General features: G+C 37.6%; 2 protein-coding genes across 10 annotated transcripts in view; both read left to right on the plus strand.

Moving 5' to 3' along the window:
- The window catches only part of LOC111515066 (serine incorporator TMS1), a 275478-nt gene that overhangs the window by 48124 nt on the left and 209340 nt on the right, over positions 1-18014 (plus strand). The window lies entirely within an intron of this gene.
- The window catches only part of LOC141482883 (MKRN2 opposite strand protein-like), a 54007-nt gene that overhangs the window by 12978 nt on the left and 23015 nt on the right, over positions 1-18014 (plus strand). For both annotated transcript variants that reach the window (XM_074176822.1, XM_074176819.1), the window contains exon 3: positions 11345-11481. In XM_074176822.1, the coding sequence (XP_074032923.1) occupies positions 11345-11481 (137 nt within the window). The remainder of the gene's footprint in view (positions 1-11344; positions 11482-18014) is intronic.

An 18014-nucleotide genomic window follows, 5' to 3' on the forward strand; every position in this document is an offset into this window, starting at 1 on the left:
GTCACTTTTGTGCGAAGTAATTCTAGCACCTAATGATCGTGAAGTTTGGCCAATATATATCCTGTCACATGATTGACAAGGAATACTATACACAACATTCACTTGGTTTATTAGAGGGACCTTGTCCTTGACTTTGCTATGGATTGATTTAATGGTAAGTACCGTTTTATTGGCTATTTTAATGTTAGGTAAATTTTGAAAAATCCTAGATAGTTTGGGAGTGATCTCCTTGATAAAAGGTAAGGATGGTAAGGAAACATTTTTTCTTTAACATCAATGTAACCATCCTCACATAAGATGTAAGTCATGAACAATTCATATTTTTGATTTTACCTTAAAACTTATATTATTGTAGTTTCCCTGATGATGGAAATAAAATTTTCCGAAAGCTTGGACTAACTTAAAAGAGTACTCATTTACTTGCTGCAATACCCCACTATCCAATAGTTTTTATTCTTAACTAGTCAGCAACGACTACCCTTCCTCTATATATATTTATATATATATATATATACCTAACCTAACCTATATATATATTTATATATATATATATACCTAACCTAACCTATATATATATATATATATATAATATATATATATATATATATATATATATATATATATATATATATATATATATATATATATATATATATATATATTATAACGAATTAAAAAATGGACTGTCTTGAACAAATTTATTTTAACAATACTTCACTATCACAACTAATTTATTTACACCACTCAGTAACTAACGCTTAATTTATCTTCACCGTTTGTTAACCGCTCGATTCGCTTTCTTGGTACAGACTACTCTTCGGGACGATTAGCGACGTTTTTATATTGTCAACGAACGTTCCGGATCCCTCTGCGGATTTCGGGACTCATCCGCATCCTTCCCGCTCTTTCGCGGTATTCCGTCATGCGTCATGCGTCGGTCAGGGCCGGCTTCAGATTCATTACATTGCCCCCTTCTTAAAGACGTTTCGCCCCGAAATTTCATCCTTGGCGTGTGTCGATACCTGCAGAACTCTCCATATTTGCACTGTGAAGTTCGATGGAAGTAACACTCCACAGTCTTTATGCTCGGTCGTGGAAGATGGTTACCACACACCAGAATCTGAATGCCGCTGGATCTGAAGATCGTTTCCAACATGCTTCTCACAATTCTCCAGTCCAGCCTGTCGAGCCCAGAGGCTAATTACGGGATCGCCAACTCCACGAGATTTTGGTCGAGCATCGTCTCCTTCAGTCTAGTAAGACTCCTCCAGACATCTTCATAGGACGGTTTGTCTCGAGAATGCTTTTTGGTCACCAAGTAGAAGATGTTTCTCTGACCCTTCTTCAACTGTAGCACTCCTCCGACTTCTGGATTCTGTTCTCGTAATGTTTGAAGCTGACCGAATTTCTTGTTGAATACCACAGCGATGCCCTTGGACATTTGTAGATCCTCTGCCCCGCAGTGCGCTAGGGCGTAATCAACCGGAACCTTAAAAAGGTCTCGTGGCTCTTCTCGAGTTACCCCATGTACGACCTTCTGTCCGTTCGAGTATAAAGACATGAATTGCTGGAACGTCATTTCATCCTCTGGTGGTCTGAGGGCGCGAACTTGGTCGTGATTTCCAGCATAAGGAGCCAGTCTATTAAAATGGACGACCCTAGGCTTTCCTCGAGGTGGCTTATGGATTCGGTAGACGAGGTCATTAATCTTTTTCATGATTTTGTACGGACCTTCCCACGAGTTCCGCAACTTCGGTGATAAACCACGGCGGCGCTTAGGATTGTACAGCCAAACTAGGTCGCCGATTTCGAATCCTCCAGCATTCGCCTTGATGTCATAGGCCTCCTTTATTCTATCGCTGGCACTCCGGATGTCCAGACGGACTCGTTCATGAATGTCGTCCATTCTCTGCCGAAGCTTGCTGACATAGTCTTCCCCCGCAGTGTCTTGTTCTGGAGGCATCCCAAATTTTAGGTCGCAAGGAAGCCGAAGCTCTCGTCCCATTATAATACTGGCAGGGGTTTGGCCGGTTGACTCGTGCACTGCCGAACGATAAGCCAGCAGGAACAGGTGGAGGTATTGGTCCCAGTCTCTTTGATGGTCAGAGACTACCTTGGACAAGTGGCGGTTTATAGTCCTATTCATTCGTTCCACCATTCCGTCGGACTGTGGATGTAAGGCTGTGGTTCTGGTCTTTCGAATGTCCAACAGTTTACATATTTCTTAGAACAGGTTGGACTCAAAATTTCTGCCCTGGTCCGAATGCAGCTCCAATGGGACACCGAATCGACATATCCATTCCTTTACCAGGACGTCAGCGACGGTAAAGGCTTCCTGGTTGGGCAGGGCATAGGCTTCTGCCCACTTGCTGAAGTAGTCCATGGCTACCAGGATGTATTTGTTCCCATGGTGGGACTCTGGGAACGGGCCGGCGATATCGATGGCGATTCTCTCGAAAGGACTACCCACGTTATACTGGCGCATTGGAGCTTTCGGTCGTATCCTAGGTCCGTTACTGGCAGCGCATACAGCACACTTTCTGCACCAGTCCTTGACGTCGGCTTGACAATTAACCCAGTAAAACCGTTGTCTTACTTTCTGGAGGGTCTTCGTTACTCCCAGATGTCCTCCAGTGACTCCATCATGGATTTCTTTGAGCACCTCCCGTCGTCTGCTCCTGGGTACCACTGTCTGGTGCCTTTCTTCTGCACCGTCTTCAGACTCCAACACCCGCTTCAGAACTCCGTTTTCCAAAGTAAGGGAGTTCCATTGTGCCCAGTAGGGCTTAACCGCTGGCGAGTAACCTGCTACCTCCTGCCACGTTGGTCTTTGATTACTTTTCTTCCATCCGATGACTAAACCAAGATCTGGGTCTTTCTCTTGGTCTTCCTTGATCTTATCATCCTCCCAGTTGTCGTCTACAGCTGTAGTTCTACAAATAGCTGCTTCCTTCTCTTCTGCTCGTCGACAATGTGAGCAGTCATCATGGCAAGGTCTCCGTGATAGGGCATCTGCGTTTTTTATGGCTAGTCCCAGCTCGATGTTCTATTTCGAAGTCAAATTCTTGTAATCTCTCAATCCAGCGCGCTACTTGGCCCTGGGGATTTTTGAACTGCAGAAGCCATTTGACTTTGACTGCGGCCAACAGCTCTCGCCTGGTGACACAGTAATTACGCTCTGGTTTACTGAGCGTTTTGCTGAAGTAACCAATAACTTTCTCCTGTCCATCCTGGATTTGAGAAAGAACTGCTCCAAGTCCCACGTTGCTGGCGTCCGTATCCAAAATGAACTTTACATCAGGTAAGGGATAGCTCAAAACGGGAGCGTTGATCAAAGCTCTTTTCAGCTTCTTGAATGAGTCTTGGCATTCCTCAGACCACTGGAACTGGATCTGCCCTTCTGTGAGGCGAGTCAATGGTTTGGCGATGTTGGCAAACCCCAGCACATATCGGCGGTAGTAGGTGCATAAACCAAGGAAGCTCCGAAGCTGATGTATGTCTTTTGGAATGGGCCAGTCCTTAACTGCTTTGATCTTTTGTTCGTCTACCGCCACTCCTTCCCCAGAGACAACGTGGCCAAGATAACGGACTTCTTTCTGGAACAGATGGCATTTCTTGGGACTCAGTTTTAATCCAGAACTCCTCAGACGCATGAACACCTCCTCCAGATTTTTCAAATGATCGTTGAACGATTTTCCGACCACGATTATATCGTCGAGATACACTAGACACGTCTTCCATGAGAGACCTTTGAGAACCGTCTCCATCAATCTCTCGAAGGTCGCTGGAGCATTACAAAGCCCGAATGGCATAACCGTGAACTGCCACAATCCTGAGCCGATGGTGAAAGCTGTCTTTTCTCGATCTTCTGGGGCCAATTCAACTTGCCAATATCCACTCTTCAGATCCAAGGTCGAGAAAATTGTGGAGCCGGCTAGCGTGTCTAGGGTGTCGTCGATTCTTGGAAGAGGGTAGCTGTCTTTCTTTGTCACGTGATTTAGTTGGCGATAATCCACGCAGAACCTTGTCGAGCCGTCCTTCTTCTTCTTCACTAACACGACTGGGGAAGACCAGGGGCTGTCAGAAGGTTCGATGACTCCTTCTTTTCCCATATCGCTGACTATCTTGTCTGCCTCTTCTCTCTTGGCAAGAGGGAGTCTTCTAGCCGATTGCCGGATTGGTCGGGCATTCCCAGTGTCGATTCTATGCTGAACCACATTCGTTCTGCCGCCTTTTCCTTCTCCAATATCGAAGATTTCCTGGTACCTCTTGACTAACTCCCTCAATTTAGATCGGTGAGTTGATGTTATGTCTTTGGAGGAAATGTCAATTAACTTCTCCAACTCTTTAGGCAAGTTGTTGGCTTGGCTAACTGAACTGCGTACACTCCGTATGACAGAGGAAATGGACGAACAGTGCCCCAGCATGGTTCCTTTCTTCAAGGTCACGGGAAAGTAGTTGACATTCATGACCCTGACCGGCACAACTTTATCAACACGCAACAGAGTCTTCCCCAGTGCAATTCCCCGTCCAATTTTCTCGTCATGTATCTTGGGCTCGAACATTACCACATTCTAGCTGCTCGCACCACCGTCCAAGCGAGCTTCTAGTATGGTTTCAGCCCTCTCAGGTACGCACACGTCTTCGGCCAACAGGACTCTAATCGTCTCTTCGCTTCTTCCATGAAGCATCAGCTCTTCTCCGCCGACACGTAAGACGCCGTCTTGAAAATTCAGCTCGAACCCTCTGGAATTCATTATGTCCATTCCAATGATCGCATCGTCCTCGATGTCCGCCACCAATGCACGATGTTTCAATTTTGTGCTGCCCAACACCAATTCAATGGGTAGTTCTCCAAGTACATTGGCTGGCTCCCCTGTTGCAGTGCGTAACTTCCAGCTTGACGGTTCAACTTTTGCCGGTGTTTTGGCAAAGGTTGGCCCAAGAATGGTTCTCGTCGCACCTGTATCTAGCAGCATGGTGCAAGGCTCGTTGTTGATGAGGCCGTCTACGAAAACACCTTTGTCTTGTCGTTGGAGAACGGCAACATATGCGTTTTTTACGGGGGCTTGCTGGGTACAGGTCGACGATTGCCCCTTCTCATCGACCCCCTCTAGTTTTTCCTGATTTGATGTCGATTCTTTGAAAGCTGGACATTTGCTACGCACATGTCCAATTTTCCCACAGTTCCAGCATCTTATATTTTTCCTCTCAGGCAAAACTTCTTTCATTACTTTTCTGATGGTGGCCTCAATATCTGCAGGCACTTGTCCATCCTCCTCGATAGCTCGAACTTTGCTCTGGCTCTTGCAGGATTGTTTTGCAGCCTCAAACTCCAGAGCGCTTGCCAGTGCATCCACGAGATGTTCGGGATGAGCTAGCGTCAAGGCCTGTCTTGTTTCTTGGTCGCGAAGTCCATCCAAGAATGCTTGAACTGCTAACCGCTCCATTACATTTTCGGGTGTAGCAGGATACGCCAGACGGACCAATCGAGCTATGTCGGCTTCAAACTCCTGTAGGGATTCTCCTGATTTCCGGCAGCGGTTCTTGAGCTGTGAATGGTAAACGTGCTCTAGGTGGGCCTGTCCATACCGCAGTTCAAGATGCTTTACAAGTTGGTCATAGTCTTCCTGTTCCTGGGCCGTGAGGGTTTGCAGGATATTCGTTGCTTCTCCACGCAATGCCAATGTTAATGCTACCGCCTTTTCTCCTGCATTCCATCCATTCGCTCTGGCCGCAGCTTCAAATTGTCGGCGGTAATTTGCCCAAGGAGTTTTTCCGTCGAACTGGGGCGGCTTCATGGAAAGCTTTCCTGGTTCAGAACTGAGTTTGACATCTTTCAGTTCCGGAATTGAGTTTTCAGTAACCGTTTCTGTGGGGTGGGCAGAATTAACAATTTGGTTTTGCAACTTGCTAATTGTTTTTTTCATATTGCTAATTTCTGCCTCGAATTCGCCTTTGATTTCATTGCCTAACTGTTTTCCCATTTTCTTCATTTCTGCTCCGATTTCATCTTTGATCTCCCCTTTGATTTCCTCTCTGATTTTGTCTATCTCTGTCTCGATGGTTCCTATCCTTTCTTCGAGTAGGCTTGCCACACTACAAAGCTCTTTCTTCAAGCCTTCTGCATTTTCTAGAAGTTCTTCCTTCAAGCACTTCGAATTTTCCAGAAGTTCATCTTTCAGCGATTTGGTGTTCTCCTCGAGTTTGTTCATTATTGAACTCCAATCACCCCCAGAAACTTCGAATAAATATGTTTCGGGATCTTCTCCTGATTCAATCAAGTTGTCCCATAGTCTCTTCTGGAGTACTGATTTTTTTCCGGAAGAATCTAGTTCCCTCTCCTCCAATTCTTGCTTCAATTCGGCGACTTTCAAGTCCAGTAGGCGCACTTTTCTTGAACACATTTTATCTCTTACTATCTATTTTACTCAAAACTGAATATGTCCACTTATTTAATGGAGTCCGAAACACTTATTTATTTTCACAAGTCTATTTTTCGCGAGAAAGGTCTATCAGTTTATATTTCCGTCGTCCGGTACTGTCCGCTTCGCGAAACACAATGAATCACCAGTCTATCTGCGCGAAAGTGCGAAAGTTTTATAGTCAATTTCACCGTAATACAAAAATTGTCCACCAAGCGCTCACAAATTTATTTTAAAAATCCACTTCTGATCACCAATTATAACGAATTAAAGAATTGACTGTCTTAAACAAATTTATTTTAACAATACTTCACTATCACAACTAATTTATTTACACCACTCAGTAACTAACGCTTAATTTATCTTCACCGTTTGTTAACCGCTCGATTCGCTTTCTTGGTACAGACTACTCTTCGGGACGATTAGCGACGTTTTTATATTGTCAACGAACGTTCCGGATCCATCTGCGGATTTCGGGAGTCATCCGCATCCTTCCCGCTCTTTCGCGGTATTCCGTCATGCGTCATGCGTCGGTCAGGGCCGGCTTCAGATTTATTACAATATATATATATATATATATACAATAGATCGCTTCAAAAACACTTTAGTAACTTTTTTCGAAAGCTTCTGATAATTCCTCTTCCATATTCTCCTTTTCACTATCACTTTCGTCATTTATATCAATAATGAATTTATTTCCAACATTGATATGGAAGTGTCCAATCTCCATATAGTCTTTTTCAACTGAAATTACTTTTTTAATCCTTTTCTGCATGTTTTCTTCGGTAATATTAAATACTTCTTCAACTAGCTCTATCATATTCTTATCAAATTTTGGAAAATTATTTTTACGCCTGATGCTTTGTTTCAATTTTCTCCAAATCAACTCGATGGGATTGAAAACACAAAAATAGGGGGGAAGTCTGAATATGGTGTGTCCATACCTTTCAGCAATACTCTCAAGGCATACACTTTTTCGAATGTTTTTGTCTGTAAAACTTCAAGTAGTTGGTTTTTGGTATAATTATCTTCAAAATACATCCAAAATATCCATTAAAAAACTATGTATTTCATCTTTCCTCGAATTTTTATTCGGTACTTTGATGAACTGTCGCGAATGATAGAAAGCGTTGTCAAGAACTATTACACTATTCGCATCCAAATTTGGAATCAATGTGTTTTCGAACCATTTCTCAAAAATATTAGCTTCCATTTTCTTATGATAGTAAATATGCAGTCCTCAAGTTTTTTCCACATAATTTCAAAGAATTCGGAACCCATCCTTTACTTCCTCCGCAATGCACAATGATTATTCGCGTTCACATTCTCGAACCATCAGTCCACTCTTTCAATTGTAGGAATCTCATTGCTTTTGTAACAGTCGTATATTGTTTTTTTAATGATTTTATTAGAGGAACATCTATATGTTTCAGTAATCCCGCATCAATTCGCGTCTTGCGTTCATAAGGTTTGTTTTTAACTATTTTACCTACAGTTGAGAAAGGAATTTCGGTCAAATCTGATGTTGCTTGTAATATTTTTTTCCCTCGAAACCAAACTTGATATGTAGATTCTTGTATACATTGAAACATACTCTCTGTGTTTCAATATTCAAATGCATCCGAATCTTATTCACTGGTATCTCTTTTTCGCATTGTTCACCAGCGCTATTGGAGGAAAAAGGAAAAAGTCTGCATTGTTATCATACTCGTTATTACTATTAGTACTTGTCTAAGGATGCCACATTTTAAACAAATAACAAAAATTTTAAGTAATTATAACTTCACCAATATCGAATTTCAACACTGAAATCGCGATCACTTCCTGACCTGAACATTGACAACACGACTCTTCTAACCATCCTCACATTCTATTGGTCACCGTAACATGACTTCAAATTTAATTTTATGACTCTTCAGCCAATCATAAAACTCGGTTAGTAAAAATTATCAAATTCGAACAGCCAATTCTTCAGTCCACGTGGACTAATTCGTAGCGGCACTATTTCTTTGTATTGGTTTTTTTTGGCCTTTGACTTCGCCGATAGCTTTAAGAATTACTATATCAGTTACTTCGTCTATACTAATTTAATGGTTCTCTTTGAATCTAACATTTCTATCAAAACATGCCTTATTATTATGAAAATGCATATTGTTTCAACACAGTGATACCTATATACAGTATATAATGGAGTAGTAGAGTGTGTATGTCAATTTGCGTTGAAAAAAAATCGAAGGAAAATTCAAGTTCGTTTGGAATTGGAAACTTGCAAATAATGATTTCGTCTTTGTGACGGATTTCGACAAAGTGCAAAATGTCAACTACATGAAGAAGCCTGAAGCTCCAATTTTTCAGTTCATCAGGTTTCTGATTTAAAATATGAAAAAAAATTGAATCTTTGAATTCGGAGCTGTTTCTGAAAACTCCTGAAGATTGACTGCTTTACGTATTACTAATTCTAACCACAATGTCTTCGAAAAATATAACATAAAATCTGTATTCCTCAAATAACCTTTCATGTTTCCATAATAATTTGGTTTTTATCATTGCCATAAATCAAATTTACATATCAGATAGTAGACAATGATGAGTTGCAGGTAATTGTTTTAATGAATGAGTTGTATTGATTCAAAAAAAGAACGTATGGAGGAAATTCTTATTGGTGGCGACGGTATAATAGGTACCTGAAACATATTCAGTCGTTAATTAATCATAGATTTTCGGGGAAATATTATAATAGTATCTATAAAATATATATTCATATCATGAATGATTGATTTTTGTCATTAGTGTAGTTTCAAATCATCTTAAATTTCATTGAATGAAAACTCATACTGATACTGATTATAAACTGGATTCACAAAACTTTCAGTTGAATTTTGAGAAAATTTTGTGAAAGCATTCTTCTCTATAGCAATCAGTTAGTTACACTTTTTCAATTTTTTTTTTAATATTATGTAATTTTGTTCGATTTGTTTGATGGATGTAGCCGTAACTACGTGGTGGAAGATCATCTTCCTGTTTTTTACCACTTGTTTTTGTAACTAACTTTACTGCAGTTTCGCCCTACAAGGACATTTTCGAACAAATATAATAAACCGTTTGAAAACCTCTCCATAGGACGAAACTGCAGTAACGTTAGTTGCAAATACAAGTGCTACAAAAACATAGGAAGTTTTATTTCTCATTTTTCATGATTTTTATATTATCTATTGCAGTGCTCGTAAAATATTTTTTTATTATATTTTGTTTATTTGTGAGATCATTTTCAATTAAATTATTTGTATCAGTTCAGTTTTCATGATGACCATTTTGTCATTTGACTGTGTCGAAAGCTGGTATAGATGCTAGACAATGTTGTAGTTGATTAGAGCCGATTTCGGACCCTCATCTTCTAATCCTAATTTTTTTGTATAGGAATATTTGGATCACATATACGGTGGTTTTCATCGAATAGCAAATTATAGGTCACAGGTGGAGTACGATGAAATAATCTAATGAATAATGAGCATCAATCACACAAATTAGACAAATTCGACATTGATCACAGGAAGTTAAGATTGAGCTAGTTCGACATTCCATATGAAAACATTATAAATATTTGGGAAAGAAAGGTTTTGGCTTTCAACTTCTCCATCTTTATACAAAAATGTAAAAATGTTCGAGAGAATAAACTCTTCATATGTAGATCATGCAAAGAAGTAACATTCAGACACAAACTGAGAGAAAAATGCCCTTTCAAAACAACTACTTTCATATAAACATTGAATTAAATGAAAGAAAAAATACTTTTTAAACAACTAATTTTTTATGAATATTGAGTTATACAAAAATTTCTAATTCAATTCGTACTCCGAGTATTGAATAAGAGGTCATTCGCATAATTGCTACGCAATCTAATATATAAAAATGGATGTTTGCTGGTTGGTTGGTAAGTGATAAACTTCTACATCGCTCAACCAATCGTGATGAAATTCGACATGTATGAGTAATTTTTCATAGAGAAGGTTTTTAGGCTATCAATTTTTCTGTAACTCACCACTAGATGGCGCTATAGAATTTTTTTTTGAAAGCACTGTTCTATAACGCTGCGCACGCCTAAGTTCGTTGATTCTGATTATGTCAAAACATCGAAACAGTAGTACTAGTATTGTATATAAAAGAGGTAAAATTTCACTTACATGGAACACTGCCATCCTCAATAGTGGACATCCGATGTCAGGATGTTATTACAATCCATTCATAAAACTACTAATTTTTGTCACGAAGCCTTTAAAAAATTGATCTCTCCTAAAAATATATTCTTTTAAATTTGAATTAAAAAAATTATTCTGTTTTGAATTAGAAAAAACTTTGAAGTTTGTATTGTTAAACATGTAAATAAGAGTATTTACTTGATGAAAGTTTTCTTCTTGATTTTTATGTAAAAATTTCTCCAAGATATGAATCCTTTAAAGTTGAAAAGGAGATATTTTCAGGAGAGATTAGTTTTTCGTGAAAAGCTCTCTACTTCTCTTCTTTTGAAAGATATGTGAAGCATATAAAGATGTTTTTTCAGATACAAACTGAAAGAAAAACCTTTCAGAAACAACTACTTCCATATGAACATTGAAATACACGAAAATCACTTTTTCAAATTCAGATTGTACTTCAAACACTAACATTAAATGAATCAAGTGGTTTCAGCACTAGAATATAATCAATTCTCGAATAAATTGGTTATTACTTATTCTCAACTCAAGCTGAACCACAGAAATAGTATTTCTCATTTAGTTTCAACAAAAGAGAAGATATTGATCAATATTAGGTTAATAGAGGGTTCATATTTATCAAGATAATGACATAATGCAATCGGACTTTTTTCTCTTTTGCAACAATCACTTTGTTTTTCATTTTGTGAAATGTTCGATTTGTTTCAGATCTTTCAGAATGATGGATCCTGGAATACTTTGCTTTCAACACTGTGGTCCAAAAATATTTGTTTTTCGTTGCCTGAAAAATGCCCAATGTGTGAAGGAGATTTGGAAGGAACTAATTTTTCACTCTTGCCTTTCAGGTAATATATATATATGTATATATATATATATATATATATATATATATATATATATATATATATATATATATATATATATGTTAACTCGAAGATTCTCACGGATAAAGTATGATGAGCTATTTTCTCGGGTTTCGCTTCGTGTTCTTGGCATGAGTTGTCTTTGACAACTCATTTGACATTACTTAAATTCATTTATCAACCTATTAACAAAAATTATACAACAAAACTCTTTCTTCTGGAGGCAACTGTAACTCTTTGATTAATTGCACCAGCGGCAAATGCCAAGTCTACTTCTTCTTCAAAATTTAATAAATTGACAAGTGATGTGTTTCTAACCTAAGATCACCACGTTCATTCTCAAATTAAAAAAAAAATTATGAATATTCCTCATTTAACGTATATACAGGGTGTCCCTGGACTTCCTCTTTTCCTCTCGGGAATGTATAGATGGGGTCAAAATATCACCAGTACTTCATATAACTTTTTTTCCTAAAATCCTTCGTTGCCAAGTAACGGGCCCTCGAAGTAACAAAATGAAAAATGTTTTTCTTTGATAACTTTTCAAGTGATTATTCAAAATCATCCAAATTTTGGTAATTGACTAAACAAATGAATTCCTTCGATGAGCTTTCATGCAGGAGTCAGTTGTTTTTCTACAAAGTCAGGAACGGACTACCCCCGATGGTCCACACCCCAAAACTTTGAAATGACAGATATTTTTCAATATTTTTCAACAAATTACTCGTGTGGAAAGTCGATCGGAGCAACGAGTCTTGATAAAAATGTAGTTTCACCCGACGACATCAAACCCGCTCGTCCACCATTATTTGAAATGAATAATTATCAAAGCAGAAATAATAATGATAACGTTAATTCAACAACATTTATCCTGAGATGTCTACCATTATTCGAAAATATTAGTTTTTAAGGAAAATGGAAATGATAGGTAAAATGTTCATAACGAATTTTTATAATGCAAACACGTTTAACTAACGAAACTCAAGAGCCTCAGGAGCAAACAGAAATGAAAAATCCTCTACAGAAACTGCTCGATATGACCACCTTCTCTCTCTATACATTTTCTTAGTCTGCGAAGACACCCTCTCTGTACTTGAAATAGCATTCCAGGGTCGTTTCGTATGGCTTCACAATGTAATGTTATTCTATTCAACAATGCATCTCTTGTGTGAATAGGTGTAGCGTAAACAAGGCTTTTTAGATGCCCCCACAGAAAGAAATCCAATGGATTTAAATCCGGAGACCGCGATGGCCATGAATATGGCCCACCTCTACCAATCCATCTATTGTGGAAAATATGGTTCAGATGGTCACGCACAATCAAACTAAAATGAGGAGGAGCGCCATCATGCATAAACCACATATCTCTTCGGGTTTGCAATAGAACATGTTCCAAAAGTCCATTCAAATCGTTCTGAATGAACTCCAAATAACGTTCTCCATTCAATCGGTCCTGTAGAACGAATGGTCCTATAAGATGGTTTCCTATGATACCAGCCCAAACATTCACGTTGAATTTCCGTTGGTGTTTGGTTTGCAATATCCCATGGGGATTTTCTTCGGCCCATATATGGAGATTATGAGAGTTGATAACTCCATCTCTACTGAAACCTGCTTCATCAGTGAATAAAACTCGATTAATAAAAGTCATATCCTCTCTTTGCCTATCCATGAACCAATTGGCATATTCCAGTCGTGCTGGAAAATCTTGAGGTGTCATGGCATGTACCTTCTGGATGTGAAATGGGTGGAGCAGTTGTTCCCTAATTATTCTATGAATAGTGGACTTTGATGTATGGAACTGTTCTGATAGATTTCTGATGCTCATTGAAGGATCATCAGCGACGGCTTCCAAAATATTTTCCTCCAATACAACGGTACGTACAGTCCTAGGAGCGCCCTCACCACCTCGTTTTGGCAAAACTGTACCTACAATAATATCGAAATAAAACAACGTGCTCAAATTAATTATCAATTATTACATACCTGTCTCCCTCAAGCTGCGATCGACACGCTCGAATGTTTCTCTTGACGGTACCGTTCGATTGGGAAAATGCTCGGAATACAGACGACGAGCTTCTGCAGCATTACAAAATGCTCGTCCATAAAATACATGCATATCTGCATATTCATTGAATGTAAACTGTTCGGCCATATCAAAAAAATTCAAAATATCCTATAGAATATTGACAATACAATGATAGTCATATGACAACGCACCACTCAACAAAACAAAATCGCATTCCAGTTTCTCATTTTTTATCAAAACTTTCTAAAAGGTTTTTTTGTCAACATCTGTGAAAGAAATGGAACATAATTATTCCCTGGATATTTTTCACCTGATCATGTGCAGCCGTTTTTGTAGTTCATTCGTTTGCTTTTTATTAGTATAGTAAATATTTTTTCCGATGTGCGTTTTCTCCCATAAAATTATAATTATCAGTGAAACTCCTCAACAGTTTAGCTGTGAAGAAGAATTGAAACATTCGAATGTTGAGTTTCATGATATTCAGATAACTGATCAACACGAAACGTGATTATTCCACACGTATTATGTACATACAAAATATGGAATGAATTCGATATTTCATAGTAGAGTAGCTTGTTAGTTTAAAAACACCACGAATCTACAGAACTTGATATTTCTTTTGAAAAAATATCTGCTATCACAATTGTGACTTAAACTTCCATATAGGTATTGTACTTTTTGTTTACGACTTCATTTCAGCATACTTTGTATTATTTCTGTTATAAATGTTGTTGAATTAACGTTATCATTATTATTTCTGCTTTGATAATTATTCATTTCAAATAATGGTGGACGAGCGGGTTTGATGTCGTCGAGTAGAACTACATTTTTATCAAGACTCGTTGCTCCGATCGACTTTCCACATGAGTACTTTTATTCATAAAATTGTCCAAGTAACCTCATTTTGTTGAAAAATATTGAAAAATATCTGTCATTTCAAAGTTTTGGGTGTGGACCATCGGGGGTAGTCCGTTCCTGACTTTGTAGCAAAACAACTGACTCCTGCATGAAAGCTCATCGACGGAATTCATTTGTTTAGTCAATTACCAAAATTTGGATGATTTTGAATATTCACTTGAAAAGTTATCAAAGAAAAACATTTTTCATTTTGTAACTTCGAGGGCCCGTAACTTGGTTACGAAGACTTTTAGGAAAAAAAGTTATATGAAGTACTGGTGATATTTTGACCCCATCTATACATTCCCGAGAGGAAAAGAGGAAGTCCAGGGACACCCTGTATATTGTAGCTTTCACTTACTCCATATGTCTTGTAATTTTACAGTTGTTACGTGTTTTTATCATGATCACAACGTTCATATTTTAATTTTAACTCAACTCAATTGCGACCAATCTCACTAACATTGTAAGTATCCGTCTGTTAACTTAAGTTCTGTATTAATTCAAAATCTATCATCTAAGCTCCCTGATGATGACAATAACCATTGTCGAAATATTGGAAATATAATGTTTTAAGAGTACACTTGCGCTTCGCTGCTATCCCAAATAACTCCAAGGAATTGTTCGTAACTAGTCAGCAAAGACTACCTCTCTCTCTCTCTCTCTCTCTCTCTATATATATATATATATATATATATATATATATATATATATATATATATATATATATATATGATGAGCTGTTTTCTCGGGTTTCGCTCCGTGTTCTGTGTATTTTCTCCCCATAAGGATTATTTTCACAACGTTTCGGCAAAGTCTCATTTGCCATCTTCTGGTGATGTCTGGTTTTTTCAACTAGACAAACAGTCTAGTTGAAAAAACCAGACCAGTAGTTCATATATCTTTCTGAGCTACAAGGTTTTCTGTACCAATCTATCAGAATATTGTTATTGGTGGTTCGTATGAACCTTGTGTCAAGGAAAGGCACGGAGTGGTCAGTGTCTTCTGTTTCCATAGTGAATTGAATGTACGGATCATAGCTGTTGAATGTGTCAAGAATCTGAATTTCACTATTTCGGACTACCATTGTCTAGTGAAATTCATCATGAAACATTGTCAATCACCTTCAAACAAACGTGTCAAGAATCTCTTCAGTGCAATCCATTGCCAATGAAATGATGATATCATCAACGTATTTTTTATGGAATGGGGTTTGAAGGATAAAACAGGTAATACTGTGTCTAATAGGTCATCCATAACGTATGCAGCTAAAATTGGAGAAATTGCAGCACCCATTGGTGTTCAAAACGTTTATTTATAAATTTTGTTGTCGAATGAGAAACATATCCCTGATGATGGAAACAATATATTGATTCAGCAACATTTTTTTTATATATCTGATTTACCTTTCATAGAGAATATACGAGTATAAAAATCAATAACTTCAGTATTATTTATGCATCTATTATAATATACAATATCTCTGTGTTCTAGTAGTAGTCATTTTTACAGGGTGGATCTTGAATGATGTCATTAATTTCAAGTGATGATTTACTTGTCATATTTCATGAAAAAAAGGTTTTTATGAACGTGTGTTCTAACTCTTTTCCTAGTTACGGTGTGTCAAAGTTTAACTGAATATATTGTTCTTTCATAAATAACTCAAAAGTCTTTTTGCCGACTTCACTGAAACTGACTGTGCTTGTTAGTTCTAACAAGAGGCTTTTTTTCACTAAATTGAGAAAAGTATTTCATCAATTGTTTGATCCAGGTAAGTCTGTAACATAATCAAAATCTTTCGTATTCTGTACCGTGACAAGCCTCTTAACTCACAGAATAGCCTAGATCAAACTATGAAAGGAATAAAAGCTTCTTTCAAAAAATGTTTTTTTATAGAAACATTTTTAAAACATTTTCAAATCGAAGTAGAGATTGAATACATATTAAAATGAGGGATAAAAATTATTCACTTTTGATTAGATTACCTGTCAAACCCAGCAAGTTTTAAATAACTTACGACACGACTACCGAAATGACAATAATTATGTATGATATTCTTGGTCATTTCTAGATTTTAAACAATACCAACGATAAGATTGTTAACCACAGTAGGAGTAACTAGTATTGTGACAGTTTTTGAGAGTAGGTGACAAGTTGTATCATTAGATTGTTTAAGCGTGCAAACACTATCAATGTTATCGCGTCGATTCTACTGAGAAAAATTTCCAAATAGATATATTCCAGCAGAAAGAACTTTCATCAGATCACACGCCAGACTGCGCGAAACTGGATCTTTAACAAAAGAGGGTGAGCATCCTGGTGGACTAAGGACAATAACGAAGCCAAAATTAGAGGAAGCAATCCTCAATTTGACGCCATTTCTTCAGAAAGTACCCGAAAATTAGCTACACAGTTCAATGTCAGTAATCTAAGTGTTCGGAAGGTTTTGCATACAAATTTATTGTATCCATTCCACAACCAACGGGTGCAAGGCACTATTACCGCGAGATTTTCATAGACCAGTGATTCTCAAACATTTTTGGTGACGGAACCCTTCTGGAAAGCGAAATACTTGACAAAACCCCACAATAAAACAATAGTTTTTGAAAGTGTATTCTTTATTAATAAGCCTAAAAAAAATACATTGTAACAGTCACTTATTACTCACTTACATAACATGTATAATAATAAAAGATATTAAAAAAAAATTAACTAATGTTTGATAAAAGACAGTTGAAGTCTCATATCAGGTTCGGTGTCCAGTCTATTGCGGTATTTTGTTTTAGTGGCTGCATTTCTTAAGAATCCCATTTTGCACAAATATGTCGTTGGGTACGGGAAAAGAATATTGAGAGCCATTTTGGCAAGCATTGGATATTCATCACAGATTCTGCACCAAAAATCGTTGAGAGGCGTCGTTTTGAACAGTGTCTCCATACTTGTGTCTGATGACATTCCTGAAAGAGATTTTCATTTCATTTTGTATTGTGTTCTTCGGGAAAATACTTCTTGAAATATGCGCGCGTCGAAGTGAGATATTGGACCAATTCTTCCAATATATCATCCTTTAACATTTCTGAGTCGTTATCACTAACGAACTCACTGGGTGACTTACAGCTCTCTATTTCCCTCTTACCAATGCAAATAATCCAGAAAAGTAATTTTCTTTTGAACGCAGTTATTTTTTGTCACAGGCCTGGAACACTGCTGACTGATCACCTTATAATGATAAATTTAATTCGTTCAGTTTTTCAAAGATATCCGCCATTCAATTCTCTTTTCTTCATTATAATTTCCCACCACGTAGTAATGGCTACATTCATTAATTTATTAAAATCGATTATTTTTTCTTTTTTTTTTCAAAACTACACCTCATGATTTGTGAGGTGAGAATTGTGAGGTGTAGTTTTTGAAATTACTATGGATCTTCATCAAGTACAAAAATTCCTTATTGTTGTCTTTATACTCGGGATGTACAGTTTTTAAATGTCGGTGCAACTTGGCAGATGCCATGGAACTATTACAAAGCAGTTTACTACTCATCATGCAGAGAGGTGAGCCGTTGAAATTAGCAAATCCGAAACTGATA

The sequence above is a fragment of the Leptinotarsa decemlineata genome, unplaced genomic scaffold, assembly GCF_025532065.1.
Source record: "Leptinotarsa decemlineata unplaced genomic scaffold, Ldec_3_MD MMD2_P_RNA_scaffold_14, whole genome shotgun sequence".
NCBI classification, from domain to species: Eukaryota; Metazoa; Arthropoda; class Insecta; order Coleoptera; family Chrysomelidae; genus Leptinotarsa; species Leptinotarsa decemlineata.